The 15,660-nt window shown below is 43.1% G+C and overlaps 1 protein-coding gene across 6 annotated transcripts in view; it reads left to right on the top strand.

Annotated features, from left to right (window-relative positions):
• cobl (cordon-bleu WH2 repeat protein) overlaps nucleotides 1–15,660 on the top strand; it is a 263,076-nt gene that overhangs the window by 225,373 nt on the left and 22,043 nt on the right. For 5 of the 6 annotated variants that reach the window (XM_073054333.1, XM_073054337.1, XM_073054334.1 and 2 more), the window contains one exon: nucleotides 7,333–7,584. The exons of the other annotated variant lie outside the window; for it this stretch is intronic. In XM_073054333.1, coding sequence (XP_072910434.1) covers nucleotides 7,333–7,584 — 252 coding nt within the window. The remainder of the gene's footprint in view (nucleotides 1–7,332; nucleotides 7,585–15,660) is intronic. 6 annotated transcript variants of the gene reach the window in all.

Here is a 15,660-nt window from a genome sequence, read left to right as displayed (position 1 = left end):
CTTCCAGTCAATAAAAGCCGATATCTCGCCTTCACGTCTCAGAGAGAGTTATTGATGGTGCATCATGACCTGCATTCAATGTGCTACCAGGCTGCAGCTCTGAATCCTGTAACGCAGCTTTAAATGGCCACACTGCTCACTCCAGCATGTTCAACACCAGCCTTGAGGGGACTATAGTTGAAGAGCCTCTGCCCCTTCGTTCAGAACATCTGTGTTCCAAACCTGGATCTGACAGGTGAATCCAGCAGTGGGTGGACCAAGAATTCAGATGAGGTCACAAGCTTATCTCTGACTTGCATGTTGCAGTGCACAGGCATGGAAAATGGAGATAAGCTGACACATGACTTGGACATTATGAGGGATTTGCCATAGAATTGTTGGTATTGAACTTATCCTTATCTGTTGCTGCATTTGAATGGACACAGATTGGAAAGTAGGGCAAGATATCTTTACTCATAACTGCTATTGTCAGGGCCACAACTGGTTTGTCCACAGAAGGCAAAGAGTGGTTGTAGACGGGTCATATTCTGTATGGAGGTCGGTGACCAGTGGTGTGCCTCAGGGATCTGTTCTGGGACCCTTACTCTTCATGATTTTTATAAATGACCTGAATGAGGAAGGGGAGGGATGGGTTAGTAAGTTTGCTGATGACACAAAGGTTGGAGTTGATGAGGATAGTGTGGGGGGCTGTCAGAGGTTACAGTGGGACATTAATAAGATGCAAAACTGGGCTGAGAAGTGGCAGATGGAGTTTAACCCAGATAAGTGTGAAGTGGTTCATTTTGGTAGGTCAAATATGGTGGCAGAATATAGTATTAAGGGTAAGACTCTTGGCAGTGTGGAGGATCAGAGGGATCTTGGGATCCGAGTCCAGAGGATGCTTAAAGCAGCTGTGTAGGTTGACACTGTGGTTAAGAAGGCATACAGTATATTGGCCTTCATCAATCGTGGAATTGAATTTAGGAGCCGAGAGGTAATGTTGCAGCTATATACCCTGGTTGGACCCCACTTGGAGTACTGTGCGCAGTTCTGGTCACCTCACTACAGGAAGGATGTGGAAGCCATAGAAAGGGTTCAGAGGAAATTTACAAGGATGTTGCCTGGATTGGGGAGCATGCCTTATGCCAGGTCGAGTGAACTCGGCCTTTTCTCCTTGGAGCGACGGAGAATGAGAGGTGACCTGATAGAGGTGTATAGGATGATGAGAGGCATTGATTGTGTGGATAGTCAGAGGCTTTTTCCCAGGGCTGAAATGGATGCCACAAGAGGACACAGGTTTAAGGTGCTGGGGAGTAGGTACAGAGGAGATTCAGTGGTAAGTTTTTTACTCAGAGAGTGGTGAGTGCATGGAATGGGCTGCCGGCAACAGTGGTGGAGGAGGATATGATAGGCTCTTTTAAGAGACATTTGGATAGGTACATGGAGCTTAGAAAAATAGAGGGCTATGGGGAAATCTAGTAATTTCTAAGGTAGGGACATGTTCAGCACAACTTGAATTACGAGGCAAGATTTTGTTACACAGATGGTACCTGAAATGTGCCACCAGTGGAAATGGTGGAATCAGATACCTTAAGTAGATTCAGATAGACATGTGAACACTCAAGGAACAGAGGGAAATGGTTCTTTGCAGGCAGCTGGAATTAGTTTGGCAAGTGAAATTAATATTGGTGTAAGTGGATGCTTAATGGGGGAGCATAGACTTGATAATACAAAGATCCTGTTTCTGTGCTACATGTTTCAGTGCCACATGTGGCTGTTGATCGTCAGGGTCGGCACAGACTTCATGGGCTTCCTGTGCTGTACTGTTATATGTGCTATTCCAAATTTTCAGACTGTAATTAGAAAAACTTAGATCTGATAGAGGTGTGGATATCTTTGCATTAGATAAGTACAAATGCTTAATCATGTATCCATATTTATATGCAGTGGAGGAATTAATTTATTTTAAGTTAGAATGCTTCTAAACTGTTTGAAAACATGTTTCAAAGGATCATGTGGAGCATTTTATCTCTTCTGTCACAACATAATTTCAAGATCTTCGCTAATAATGGGTAGAAAAATTGATTAGGAATATGTACATCCTTTATGCACCATCAATAACTCTCTGAGATGGGAAGCGCGATATTGGCTTTTATTGACTGGAAGAAAGAACAAGCAGTAGTTGACCACCATACTACATCCTGGAGACTGAGGGCCGGGCTCAGGCCAAAATCGCCTTTATACCGGGGTCTGTGGGAGGAGCCACGGTCAGTGGGAGGAGCCACAGGAGCAGTCAGCGGGGGGCGTGTCCAGACAGGTATATGTAGTTCACCACATTCACCCCCCCTTTGTTTTAAAAGAGAGTCCCCATGGGGCGAAGTTTCTTACAAGTATATTTACAGGTTAAGTCTATCAGGTGGTCGAATCTGTCGCTGCGATCTACGTAGCACCAGCTGTGATTCCACAGGTGCCAGAGGTGGTGATTGCACCGGAGACGGTAGTTGTGCTGGTTCCGGCCTAACTGGAGGTGACAGTCCACTAGGTGTCAGTGATCCCTCATACGTGTGCGAGGCGCCTGGTATATGCATGTGCGAGACGCCCGGTATAGGAGTGTCGTGAGGAGTCTGTGTAGGGCTCGGTGTGCGTGGTGTTACCTCGGGTACGGGGGTCATAGTTACCCAAGGATGGCGAGCCGGCTGGTTCCGAACACACACTTGTCCCTGTTATAAGTAAGGTTCAGGGCTTTGGCCACTTGGAAAAATCATTGGAGGTTGGCGTTGTGATCCGACCAGTTGTGACCACAGATGGTGATATTATCCAGATATGGAAATGTGGCCTTCAGTTGGCACTGGTCCACCATCCGGTCCATTTCCCTCTGGAAGACAGAGACACCATTTGTGACACCGAAGGGGACGCGCAGGAAGTGATAGAGCCTGCTGCCCGCCTCGAAGGTGGTGTAGGGGCGGTCCTCCGGGCGGATGGGGAGCTGGTGATAAGCGGATTTCAGATCTGTTGTCGAGTACACCTTGTACTGAGCTATCTGGTTGACCATATCCGCGATGCGGGGTAGGGGGTACTCGTCAAGCTGCGTGAACCTATTGATGGTCTGGCTATAGTCCACGACCATCCTATTTTTCTGCCCGGTCCGAACAACAACCACCTGGGCCTTCCAAGGACTTGTGCTTGGCTCAATGATCTCCTCCCTGAGCAGCCGCTGCACCTCTGACTGAATGAAGGCCCTGCCCTACCTCCTGCTTTTAGTTGCCACAGGTTTACAGTCGGGGGTCAGGTTGGCGAACAGTGATGGGGGAGGGATCTTGAGGGTGGAGAGGCTGCAAGTGGTGTCAGTAGCGCAGCTGTTGGCATGGTGCTGGGTGGGATGTGTGGGTCGGAGTGTGTGTGTGGTCAGTAGCTGGGTATATGACGAAGTCCCACAAAGCTGAGGATTTCTGACTGTGATTGGTGGGAGGGGCCCGTCATACTCCATTGTCACACTTTCAAGGTGGCTCTGGAAGTCCAGCCCCAATAGCACAGGCGCACACAGTTGAGGCATGACCAGTAGCGCAAAGTTCCAATATTCTGTGCCCTGCACCACTAATGTCGCTACACGACCCACCCGGATGTCTGTGGAATACGACCCAGAAGCCATGGTGATCCTCTGGCTTACCGGCCGTGTCACGAGTCCGCAGCGTTGCACCGTGTCCAGGTGAATAAAACGTTCAGTGCTGCCCGTGTCAAACAGGCAGCTAGTCCTGTGCCCCTCCACCAGGATCTCCATCATTGACCTTGCAAGCTGGTGTGGGGCGCTTTGGTCGAGGGTTACAGAGGCCAGAGTTGAACTGCCGTCTTGGTGTCCGGTAAGCACCAGTGGGTCGGGGGCGGGGTGAGTTGGCGCCGACAAAGATGGCCGCCCCCATCTGGGCAGGCAAGATGGTGGCCCCCATACCTCGCACGAGGTGGGCAGGCAAGATGGCAGCCCCCATGTCTCACATGCAGCACTGCCTGACCTCGCTCGTGGTTCAGACGAATGGTTCAGAATGGTTCAGAATGGCCCTTCTTCCCGCAGCTGGAGCAGGTTGCTTCTCGGGCCGGGCAGCATTTTCGGGGGTGCTTTTCGAGTCCGCAGAAGTAACACTGCGCAGACTTGCGACTGGCAGCAGCTGTGGTCGGGTTCGGGGAGTTCGTGGAGCCGCAACTGGCAGCGGCGTTGGTGAATTCGCTCGTGGGTGGCGGGGTCTGAGATGTCCATGGGACTGGTGGGGGATTGCGCGGCTGGACAGCGTCAGCGTTGTGCAGAGCAGCCTCCAGCGTGTTGGCTGTCTCGATCGCCGAGCGTAAGATAAGATCGGCATTTTCCAGCAGCCGCTGGCGCACATACACTGACCTGATCCCCGTAACAAAGGCGTCTCGTACTAGCAGCTCCGCATGTTGTTCCGCCGTCAGACCTTTGCAGTCGCAAGTTCGGACGAGTGTCTGTAGGGCTCGGAGAAACGCAGGGCTCATCTCGTCGGGCCGCTGCCGTCACGTAGCTAAGCGATGTCTTGCATAGACGGTGTTCACCGGCCGCAGGTACTGTCTTTTGAGGGCATCCAGTGCCTCTTGGTAGGTCGGCAGGTCCCTGATAAGTGAGTAAACTTTCGGGGTGACCCTCGAGAGGAGAATTCTGTGCATAATAGCAGGCTCAGTCGCACGAACCTCCTCCAAGTATGATTGGAAGCATGCAAGCCAGAGTTCAAAGGCAAGAGCTGTTTCTGGGGATTGGGGGTCCAAATCTAATTTTTCCGGACGTAAAATACTTTCCATGTTTTAAAACTTCCAGTCAATAAAATTGATGCACCATCAATAACTCTCTGAGGCGGGAGGCGAGATATCGGCTTTTATTGACTGGAAGAAAGAACAAGCAGTAGTTGACCACCATACTACATCCTGGAGACTGAGGGCAGGGCTCAGGCCTCAATCGCCTTTATACCGGGGTCTGTGGGAGGAGCCACAGGAGCAGTCAGCAGGGGGGCGTGTCCAGACAGATATATGTAGTTCACCACAAATGGGTAGAAAAATTGATTAGGAATATGTACATCCTTTACACAATTATGAAACTGTTATAAAATTATAATTGTCATTGCATAAAAACACTGGAAAAGATTGAGTTCCAAAAGAACACAAATATAAATAGTCAAAATTATCTGGAAAACTTAATTATGAAACATAATGTTAAAAGGAAATGGGCATGATGGAAACTGTTGTATGGAGTATAATCTGTCATGGAACTGTATATCTGCCATTATTTGAAACATGGAATAGAATTCAGGTTATAAAAGCTTTTGGCACTTTTAACAAAATAGAAAAGTGGAAAGTATAGAAATGAAGATGAGACTAACCAAAGAAAATAAAATTACCCAAAAGCAGGAGACAACTGAGGATTGTCAATAAAACTCAAAATTGAAAGAAACACAAGAAGTTGAGTATTCAAAATCAGAAACTGAAAAAAATAAAATATTGTGAATCACATGTCATTCTCACCTCTTGGTCTGAAGAAAGTGGGGAATAGTTGTCTCTTTTGATGAAGCACATAAAATAGGAACACCTGATGTTATGCTGGAAGCCAGTGAAATGCACGTTAGTATACCCTGAGTAGATCTGGTTGCCACAATACAAGGTCATGATGAACACCACATATATGAAAGTCGCTCTACTTTTTCACTAGTGTCTGGCACAGGTTGTTTTGCTCTCAACACCAAGTAAGCATTGATGAAGGGGATCAGCTTTAAATGTCAGCTGTAACTCTTTCCCCATAGATGCTGCCTGATCTGCTGAGTTCCTCCAGCATTTTGTGCGTGTTGCTTGGATTTCCAACAGCTGCAGATTTGCTCTTGTTTGACAGAGTAAGCATTGCAGGAATTCTGTTAAATGTCATTAATAAATAAACTGCACTGTCTCAGGTTTTCATGTACAGAGCTTGCACAATGTAACTTACTACAAGGCAAGATGAGTTGGCACAAGTGGCAGCAACCCATCACCTCCCAGTTGCACTCACTGCCTTTTATGCAAGCTTTGATAGGAAGAACGATGGCACACCTACAGAAACACCCCAACCTGTAATTTCAGTCTCTGAGGCTGATGTCCAGACATCCTGAAAGAGGGTGAATGCACGAAGTATACCTGGCAGAGGACTAAAGAGCTGAGCAGATCAACTGGGAGTAGTATTTATAGACATATTCAACCTCTTGCTTCTGCAGTCTAAGGTTCCCATCTTCTTCATAAAGGCATCTATTGTACTGGTGCCCAAGAGGAGTGTGATAACCTGCCTTAATGACTAGCATCCAGCAGCACTTATGTCAACCATAATAAAGTGCTTTGAGATATTGGATCTGACACAATTGAACTCCTGTCTCAGAAATTACCTGGATGTGCAACAACAAGTCAACAGTAGATGTGATTTCTCTGGCTCTTCACCATGCTCTGGACCATCTGTACAACAGGAATGCGTACATTAAACTGCTGTTAATCAACTACTGTACAGTGTCAAACACAATCATCCCAACTAAACTCACCTTCATGTTGCAAGACCTAGACCTCTGTAGCTCCATCTTCAACTGGATACTCAACGTCCTCATTGGCCAACCTCAGTCAGTAAGGATTGGAACATCTTCTCAGCACTAATCAGCATGGGGGGCACCACAAACCTGCTTGCTTAGCCACCTGCTCTACTCTATGTACTGTACACATGAATGTGCTAAGCACAGTTCAAATACCATTGTCAAATTCACTAGCGACACTGCTGTTGTTGGATGAAGCACAGGCTGTGAGGAGTAAGCTTACCGGAGTGAGGTAGGACACCAAGTTGAGTGGTGCCCCAGTAACAACCTCTCACTCAACATCAACAAAACTAAAGAGCTGATTATTGACTTAAAGAAGGAGAAGAAAGGCGAACATGAGCCAGTCTACATTGGGGAATTGGTGGTGAAGGGAGTCAGCAACTTTAAATGCCAGGTTATTATCATGACATAAGTAGCTTTGTGGTAGCAATGCAGTGCAATATGTAAAGAAAATTGATGGTAAGAAATATGAGAGCAGAATGTGAGATTGTGTTTATGGGTTCATGGTCCATTTAGAAGGGAAAGAAGCTGTTCCTAAAACATTGAGTGTGTGTCTTCAGGCTCCTGTGCCTCCTCCCTGATGGTAGTGATGAGAAGAAGGCATGTCCTGGATAAGGAGAGACATTAAATAATTGACATTTTGGTATGACAAAGTCATTTATATAGGCAGTAGTATTACTTGCATTACTTGAAATGAATTGTTGCAATTTTTCATATAATTTGTATTTTTGGTAAAAACAAATTGCTGTTTTGACAGACAACTTCCACAGCTTCTAAAGAAATACAGGACACAAAAAATGATGCATCTTCTACATCAACAAAAGAATATTTTCAAACAAGACAACCAGAACTACAATCTCCTTCCCCTCCTCCTCCACCACCTCCACTGGCTTCAAATTTTACAAAAACTGGAAAGTTTTCAACCACATCTATTCTTAATCAAGAAGATGCACGAACTGCATTATTGAAGGCAATTCAGTCTGGAACTGGTGCAGCACGTTTAAGAAAGGTATGAATTTTTAAATAGATGCTCAGGTCTCTTTCCCTCTTTTATGTTACAATGGTAACTACTTACCTTCAATCTATTTTTTCAGTAGCCAATGTCAGACATAATTGCTGGAAGACATGAAAAAAGTTGTTTTTAACTTCTGTCCTTTAGATTATGTATAACCAAGACTTAATTAAATGGAGAAATAACCTTTTGTAATAAAAATCTTTGCAGCTGATCTTCCAACGGAGTCATTAGCTCAACAAATGTGCAATCTCAAATCAAATGAAGGAGAACCAGCCTCAGAAGGCTTTCCTTTGGTCTATTCAGTACAAAACAAAAGACATTCAGGAGTCAGAACCACACTTGGTTCACTCCATGATGAGATTATCTTTCCTGAGCCTTAAAAGCAGCCCAGGTTGCCAGAAAGTGGGTCAGAATGCAAGACAGCAGATTATTTAGCCTGGAATCTGATACAATCATGGACTGGGGTTCTACAAACAGCAAACTTTTCTTTGCCTGAAACCCATGAATGGCTGATGGATTTTATACAGGTGGTCACTGAAGGTCATGCTGGCACTCAACTAACATATTCACATCCAGAAAATTTACAAATACGATTAGAAATCCTCTGATAATTTATAAATCTGAGCAAGAAAACATTGGAAGGATTACAAAGTTACTGCAGAGCATCTGCAAATCGTGGCAGACTATTTATTTATTCTGTGTGTGCATGAAGCACACCTGACCTTGGACTTTCCAGGTCACAAACTTAATTTGGTAGCTTTTGCCTACTTGATGCCAGAACTGTACTTGCGCCTGTGGCTTGGCAATTCTTCAGGCCAGCTCAGTGTAAGAAAGCCCTTGCTATATTCATGATAAATGCTTTTCAATGCCCATCCATACCGTTAAGCAGACATGTCTTATCACATATTATCCACATTAGTACTGAGATCATGTTCAATTGTCAGTCTGCCTATACATTTGTTTGCATTCTTGCATAAAATAGGATGCTGAGATGTTGTTCTGAAGAGCTGACAGTAGTGTACTTAAGGATCAGGCTTTCAGAATAGGCATTTTTCAGAGTTCCCAGTATAACTGAGTCTATCTGTAGTTTAGCTGAGAGAGACATTTTTGATTTTTATTCATGTCTTTAGTCTTAGGTTATCCTTCAAGATTAAGACATGTGTTGCTACTCAGGGTCCAATGTGGGATTGCAGACCACAGACCCCAGAGTCACCAGAATTTGCATGCTGGGATGGCACAGAGGTAGTCTGAGAAGTGGTGGCCTCCTACTCCTCTGTGTTAGACTATGTTTTCCAACACATGGGCTCAGAGTCTGAATGCCGTCATTAAAGCATTTTCTCTGCTTTTTAACTACAAAGAGATCTAGCAAACGTCGTCCGCAGGAAAAACCATCGCAGAATTCTCCACTATTATCTCCAATAGACAAAATGCTTCAGTCCAAATTTGCTTCATAATGATATGCAAGCAATGATCCTCACCAACCTATCTACGATAAATCAGTATCTGACAAGGCTGCATAGAAGCCTTATGCTTTTTCTGAAATACTATATCTTATTGCAATGTTTTCTCTCTCCTTCAACAAACTTCCTGTGGAGTGAAATTAATCTTCTGAACTATTGGGAGACTCTTCAAACTGCAATACCTACGCTGCTGGACCTAGGTTACCCTGACCGTGCTGGTTGATACGCAGTATGCAGACAATGATTAGTGTGCAAATATCTGGAAGTCAAGTTCCATGTCAATGATGAGTCACTTATGACACTGGAAAGATACTAACAAAGCTGTCTCTTAAAAAAATCCAAATCCACTGGATGGTTAAGCAAACGTGCATCAGAATGATCTCCAAGTCCAATACCCTCAGTCCTAATTACAAAAGGCAAGTTACATTTGCATGTCCCACACAGGAAATTTGTTGGAGGAGAGAGACAACATTGCAGGAAAATACAGTAATACCAGAATTGCAAATTCTGTACATGTGGGAAGAAATTACCAGACAGTGGAAAAATTAAGAAGGTTATTAAATATATTGGAAAAATTGCTGTATCCCCACTAAGTCCTAGGTATCTCAGCCCATATGCACTCAAAACCGCCAGGAGTAAGATATGTTAAAGTGCCGGGGTTAGGACTCAATGTATTTAAGTAAACTACTTAAGAACTTTTTAAAAGCTATTATTAATGCTTTCTGAGAGGGTGATTTTAGATGCATATCATATTTTTACTGAGTTAAGTATTGTATGTAATTAGTTTTGCTACAATAAGTGTATGGGACATTGGAAAAAATGTTGAATTTCCCCATGGGGATGAATAAAGTATCTATCTATCTAAAATGGAGAAACAAGCCCATATTGATTACCCAACCTAATGAAACTTCTTCAAGGAAACAAAAATGTTTCTACTTCATCTTTGTGGTATGTGTTCTGAATATTGTATATACTTACACCTTGGGGGCCACAGCAGTGTGGCAGTTGGTACGATGCTATTGCAGCTTGGGGCACTGGAATTCCAAGTTCAATCCTGTATCATCCGCAAGGAGTATGTATGTCCTCCCTGTGGAAGGCGCGGGTTTTTCTCAAGGTCCTCTGATTTCGTCCCACAATCCAAAAATGTACCAATTAGTAAGCTAATGAGTCATTGTAATTTGTCCTGTGATTGGGATAAAGTTAAATCAGGGGTTGCTGCTGAAGGGCTGGATGGGCCTATCCTGTGGTGTATCTCTAAATAAAATAAAATAAATGAGATATTCATGCAAGTCACAGCTAGATTTTAAGGTAGCACTCAAGTTGTTATTTTATATCTGCCTTCCTTTTCCATGTGCTTGTGCAGGGCTGAACCATGGAGGATCAAAGACTCTCAGTGATGTTTGAAGGCATTGTTCTAGTTAGCCTCCTCAAATGCACGAGCACAAATGTGGTCAGGTCAAATTAATGTGACAATTGAAATTATGAAGCAATATTTACTGTATGTGGAAAGCACATGAAGATGCCTCATACAGTACCAGCTGATCAAAGTCTTAAAAAAAATCTTTGTGATTTGCTGAATCTTGCACACTTCCTGTACAGGGATATCTGCTTGGAGGACCTGCAGCTTTCAGCAGTCAGAGGAGGCCAAAAAGAAAAGAGGATTGATTGACAAAGCTGTTTGTCATTTCAGGACAAATTCTCCTGGAAAAAAAAACATTGCTCTTACACTCAAAACACTGTTTTGCTTCTCTCCAATAATAAATTTGAATCCTTAAAAACTTCCATCCTCTCATTTTGTGTACCTTTCCACGATTCAAATTTCAGTTTTGAAATTCAGTTTCAGTTTTACTATACCTTTCAGAATCAAAATCAGAATCAGGTTTATTATATGTCATGAAATTTGTTGACTTTGAGGCAGCAAGTACATTGCTGTACGTATTAAAGAAAAGAACATGAATTATAGAAAGCATATAAAATAGGTAAATTAAATAAGTAGCATAAAAATAGAAATAAAAAACTGTAGTGAGGTAGTGTTCATGGGTTCGATGTCCATTTTGAAATCAGATGGCAGAGGAGAAGGAGCTGTTTCTGAATCGTTGAGTGTGTGTCTTTAGGCTCCTGTACCTCCATGCTTCTATACCTCATTCCAATGAGAACAGGGCATGTCCTGTGTGATGGGGTCCTTAATGATGGAATCACCCCTTGCAGATGTCTTGGATACCATGGAGGCTAATGCTCATGATAGAGCTGACTATTTTTACAAGTCACTGCAGCTTACTTTGGTCCTGTACAGTAGCACCCCCCCCCCCCCCGCCCCACCAGACGGTGATGGAGCAAGTTAGAATGCTCGCCACAGTTCACCTGTGGACATTTTCAAGTGTTTTTGGAGACATATCAAATTTTCTCGAATTCCTTATGGAATATAGCCAGTGTTATGCCTTCTTTGTAGCTGCATCAATATGTTGGGTCCAGGTTAGTTTCTGTATTTTATATCTGCTTTCCTTTTCCATATGCTTCAATACAGAGATATTGACACCCAGGATTTTGAAATTGCTCACCCTTTCCCTTCTGAGAAAGGGAACTTGTGACTGCAGCAAGGAGAGATTGAAAATGTCTTTGAACATCTCCGCCAGTTGGGTGGCACATGTTTTCAGAGCCCTACCGGGTACTCCATTGGGCTCTGCCACCTTGCCCTCGACGATTTGCCCTCTTGAAAGACAGCCTGATGTCGGCCTTAGAGACAGAGATCATAGGGTCACTGGGTGGTGCAGGAAACTACATAGCTGTAGTTTTATTCTCCCTTTTAAATTCCTTTTACCGGGAATTTAAAAGAGAAATATAAATGGCTATTATTTGCCTCTGAATTTTTTAGCAAATCTAAATGTGATGGTGTTCTCACTGTAATTTGCTTGCGCTATGGTCTTGCTTCATCATTTTCCGTTTAACATGTTTAGTTACAGAAATCCCCACAGGAAGGGCTCTGGCAGTTTGAGAACTGGACTAACAGGAGAGAGAGCAACCTTTTTTAAATTATGTTTTAATATTTGGGTCTGCAATTATTCTGACAAAACGATACAAGGCTGGTGAAAAGAATCTTTTTTATGATTAAAAGACCCTACAAGGAGTATGCTTAAGTATTATAATATATAGTTCAGGTGAATAGTAGATAATGATTCCTCCCAGAAAGCTCCAGCAATTCCAATTGAAGTTTAACAGAATCACTTGTTTGAAAACTAGATGAGTATGGTTTACATAGCTGGTTTCTTCTCACCTGGAAGCTTATTATTAACCAATTTATCAATATGAACTGAAACATATCACTGCAATGTGGCCTTGAAGCTTTTGGTAATGAATAAATACTTTTGCCAAGATATTTTTCTGCAGTCATCTGATATTAAGGGGTAGATTTTCAGTTTTGTTTCTGCAGATACAAAATGCACTCAGTGGATTAGTTATCAGGCCCGGTTATTTTTGTTTCTGGGTTGTGGTTTAGATTATGAGCTATGAAATCTGCATTCTTTGGACATAATTTTCATAATTTTCCAGAGGGCTATTTCAAGTGTAAACGCATTTCCTTGGACAGATTTCCTTTTCCAATGTAATGAAAGTGTTGTTTAATTTCCTGCAAAATATAAATGAAATAGAAAGCAAGTCTTTAGATCCCAAAAGAATCCTGAAAGTCTTGTTGGAAGAGGTGAAGATGAGAAACAAATTTCTTTATCCCAGCAATGGAAAGAGGAAATCATAAAGGGAAATTATTTCTCTGTAGAAAGAAAGGTGAGGTTTGTTTCACATATATTTGCAGGCTCTGAGCATTTGTTGCCCAACCCTATTTGCCGTTCAGGTGGCAGTGAGCTATAATCTTGAACCTTTCCATTCTGGTGAAGGTATTACCACAACACTTTTAATAGGGAATTCAGTGATTTGGATATAGCAACAAAAATTAATATAGATTTATTTTCAAGTCCAGAAAATGTATGATAGGATTATGCAAGTGATGGTATTTTCACATGCTTGTTCTTTATGTCCCTCTGGAAGATAGAGGTAATTGGTTTAGGAAAGAAGTAGCTTTGTAGTATCTATTAAGTGCAGCTTGTTAACTTGTAGCCACAGTTTGCTTGTGAAGTGATTGAATGTTGAGGGTAAAATATGGAATGACAATCAAGTCAACTGATAAGTCCTGGAGCAATGTATTGTTCGAGTTTAGTATGGTGTATTTCTTCACATGCTTAACATACTTTCTCTGTGATAGAAGGACCTTAGAAAGCCAGGCAGTCAGTGATTTGCCACTCAAAGTCTCACCACTTGTTGACATAACATTCACCTGGTTGGTCCAGTTAAGTTCCTGGTCAATGGCAATCACCTCTCCCTCTATGATGTTGACTGGAGAAGATTTGGTGACTATAAATCCATAAAACCATAAGACATAGGAGCAGAATTAGGCCATTTGGTCCATTGACTCTGCTCTGCCATTTGATCATGACTGATCCATTTCCCTCTTAACCTCATTCTCCTGCCATCTCCCCGTAATCTTGCATGCTCTGACTAATTGAGAACCTATCAACCCCCGCAAATGTTCATCCAATGACCTCGTCTACAAAGCTGCGTGTAGCAATAAATTCCACAGATTTACCATCCTCTGGCTAAAGAAATGCCTCCTCATCCCCATTCTAAATGGATGTCCCTCTATTCTAAGCATGTGGCTTCAGGTCTGAGACTACCCCACCATTGGAAACATCCTCTCCACGTCCACTCTGTATACAACATTCGATAGGTTTCAATGAGATCCTCCCTCATTATTCTAAATTCCAACAAGTACAGGCCCAGATCCATCAAATGCTCTTCATATGATAAACCTTTCATTCTGGAATTATTTTCGTGAACCTCCTTTGAAGCCTCTTCAGCACATCCTTTCTCATATAAGGGGCCCAAAACTGCTCATATTATTCCAAGTGGAGCACCATCATTGTCTTATTAAGCCTCAGCATTACATCCTTGTTTTGATATTCTAGTCCTCTCAAAATGAATACTGACATTGCTTTCTCACACTGACCCAACCTGAAAGTTAACCTTTAGAGAATCCTGCACAACGACCCTTTGCACCTCAGAAATTTAAATTTTCTTCCTGTTTATTCCTTCTACCAAATTGCATGACCATACACTTCCCGACACTATTCCATCTGCCCCTTCTTTGCCCATTCTCCTAATTTGTCCTTCTACAACCTCCCTGCTTCCTGAACACTACCTGCCCCTCCAACTATCCTAATAACATCCACAAACTTGGCCACAAAGCCATCAATTCTGACAGCCAAATCATACAATGTAAAAAGGGGTCCCAACACCAACCCCTGTGGAATACCACTAGTCACCAGCAACCAATCAGAAAAGCTTCCTTTATTCCCACTCCTTGCCTCCTGCCAATCAGCCAATGCTCTGTCCATGCTAGTATCTTTCTAGTAGTACCATGGGGTCTTGTCTAGCCAAGCAGCTTCATGTGTGGCTCTTTATCAAATGTCTTCTGAAAATCCAAGTACACATCCACTGATTCTTCTTTGTCTGTCCTGCTTGTTATTTCCTCAAAAAATTCCAACAGATTCAAACAATAAGACCATAAGACATAGGAGCAGAATTAGGCCATTTAGCCCATTGAGTCTGCTCCACCGTTACATCATAGCTGATCCCGGATCCCACTCAACCCTATACACCTGTCTTCTTGCCATATCCTCTAATGTCCTGACCAATCAGGAAACTCTCAACTTTTACTTGTCAGGCAAGATGTTAGCTTCAAGATACCATGCTGATTGGCCTATTTTATCATGTACCTCCAAGTACCCCGAAATTTCATCCTTAACAATTGACTCCAACATCTTCTGAATCTCTGAGGTCAGGCTAACTGGCCTATAGTTTCCTTTCTTCTGCCTCCCTCCGTTCTTAAAGAGTGGAGTGAAGTTTGCAATTTTCCAGTTCTCTGAGACCATGCCAAAATCTATTTTTCTTTAAAGGTCATTACTAATGCCTCCACAATCTCTTCAGCTACCTCTTCCAGAACCCTGAGGTGCAGACCATCTGGTCCAGATAACTTATCTACCTTAAGACTTTCAGCTGCCCAAGCACCTTCTCTCAATTAATAGCAACTGCACTCATTTCTGCCCTTGATGCTCTCAAACTTCCAGCATACTGCTGGTGTCTTCTGCAGTGAAGTCTGAGGCAAAATATTTATTCAGTTCGTCTGCCATTTCCTTGATCCTCATTACTACCTCTCCATCTCTATCTTCCAAAATGCTATACTTAATATTGAGGGGAACGGCTAAAGGGGTAGACTGTAGACCATGAGATATAGGAGCAGAAGTAGGCTATTTGACCCATTGAGTCTGCTCTGCCATTCAATCATGGGCTGATCCAATTCTTCCAGTCATCTCAACTCCCCTGCCTTATCTCCATAACCTTTAATGCCCTGGCTAATCAAGAACCTCTGCCGTAAATGTACCCAATGTCATGGCAACATTGTCATGCTCATGGCAACAAATTCCACAGATTTACCACCCTCCGACTAAAGTAATTTCTCTGCATCTCTGTTCTAAATGGACGTCCTTCAATCCTGAAGTTGGCC

The sequence above is a fragment of the Hemitrygon akajei genome, chromosome 8, assembly GCF_048418815.1.
Source record: "Hemitrygon akajei chromosome 8, sHemAka1.3, whole genome shotgun sequence".
NCBI classification, from domain to species: domain Eukaryota; kingdom Metazoa; phylum Chordata; class Chondrichthyes; order Myliobatiformes; family Dasyatidae; genus Hemitrygon; species Hemitrygon akajei.
The sequence above is the reverse complement of the archived record's forward strand: the minus strand, read 5'-3'. Positions and strand labels throughout refer to the sequence as shown.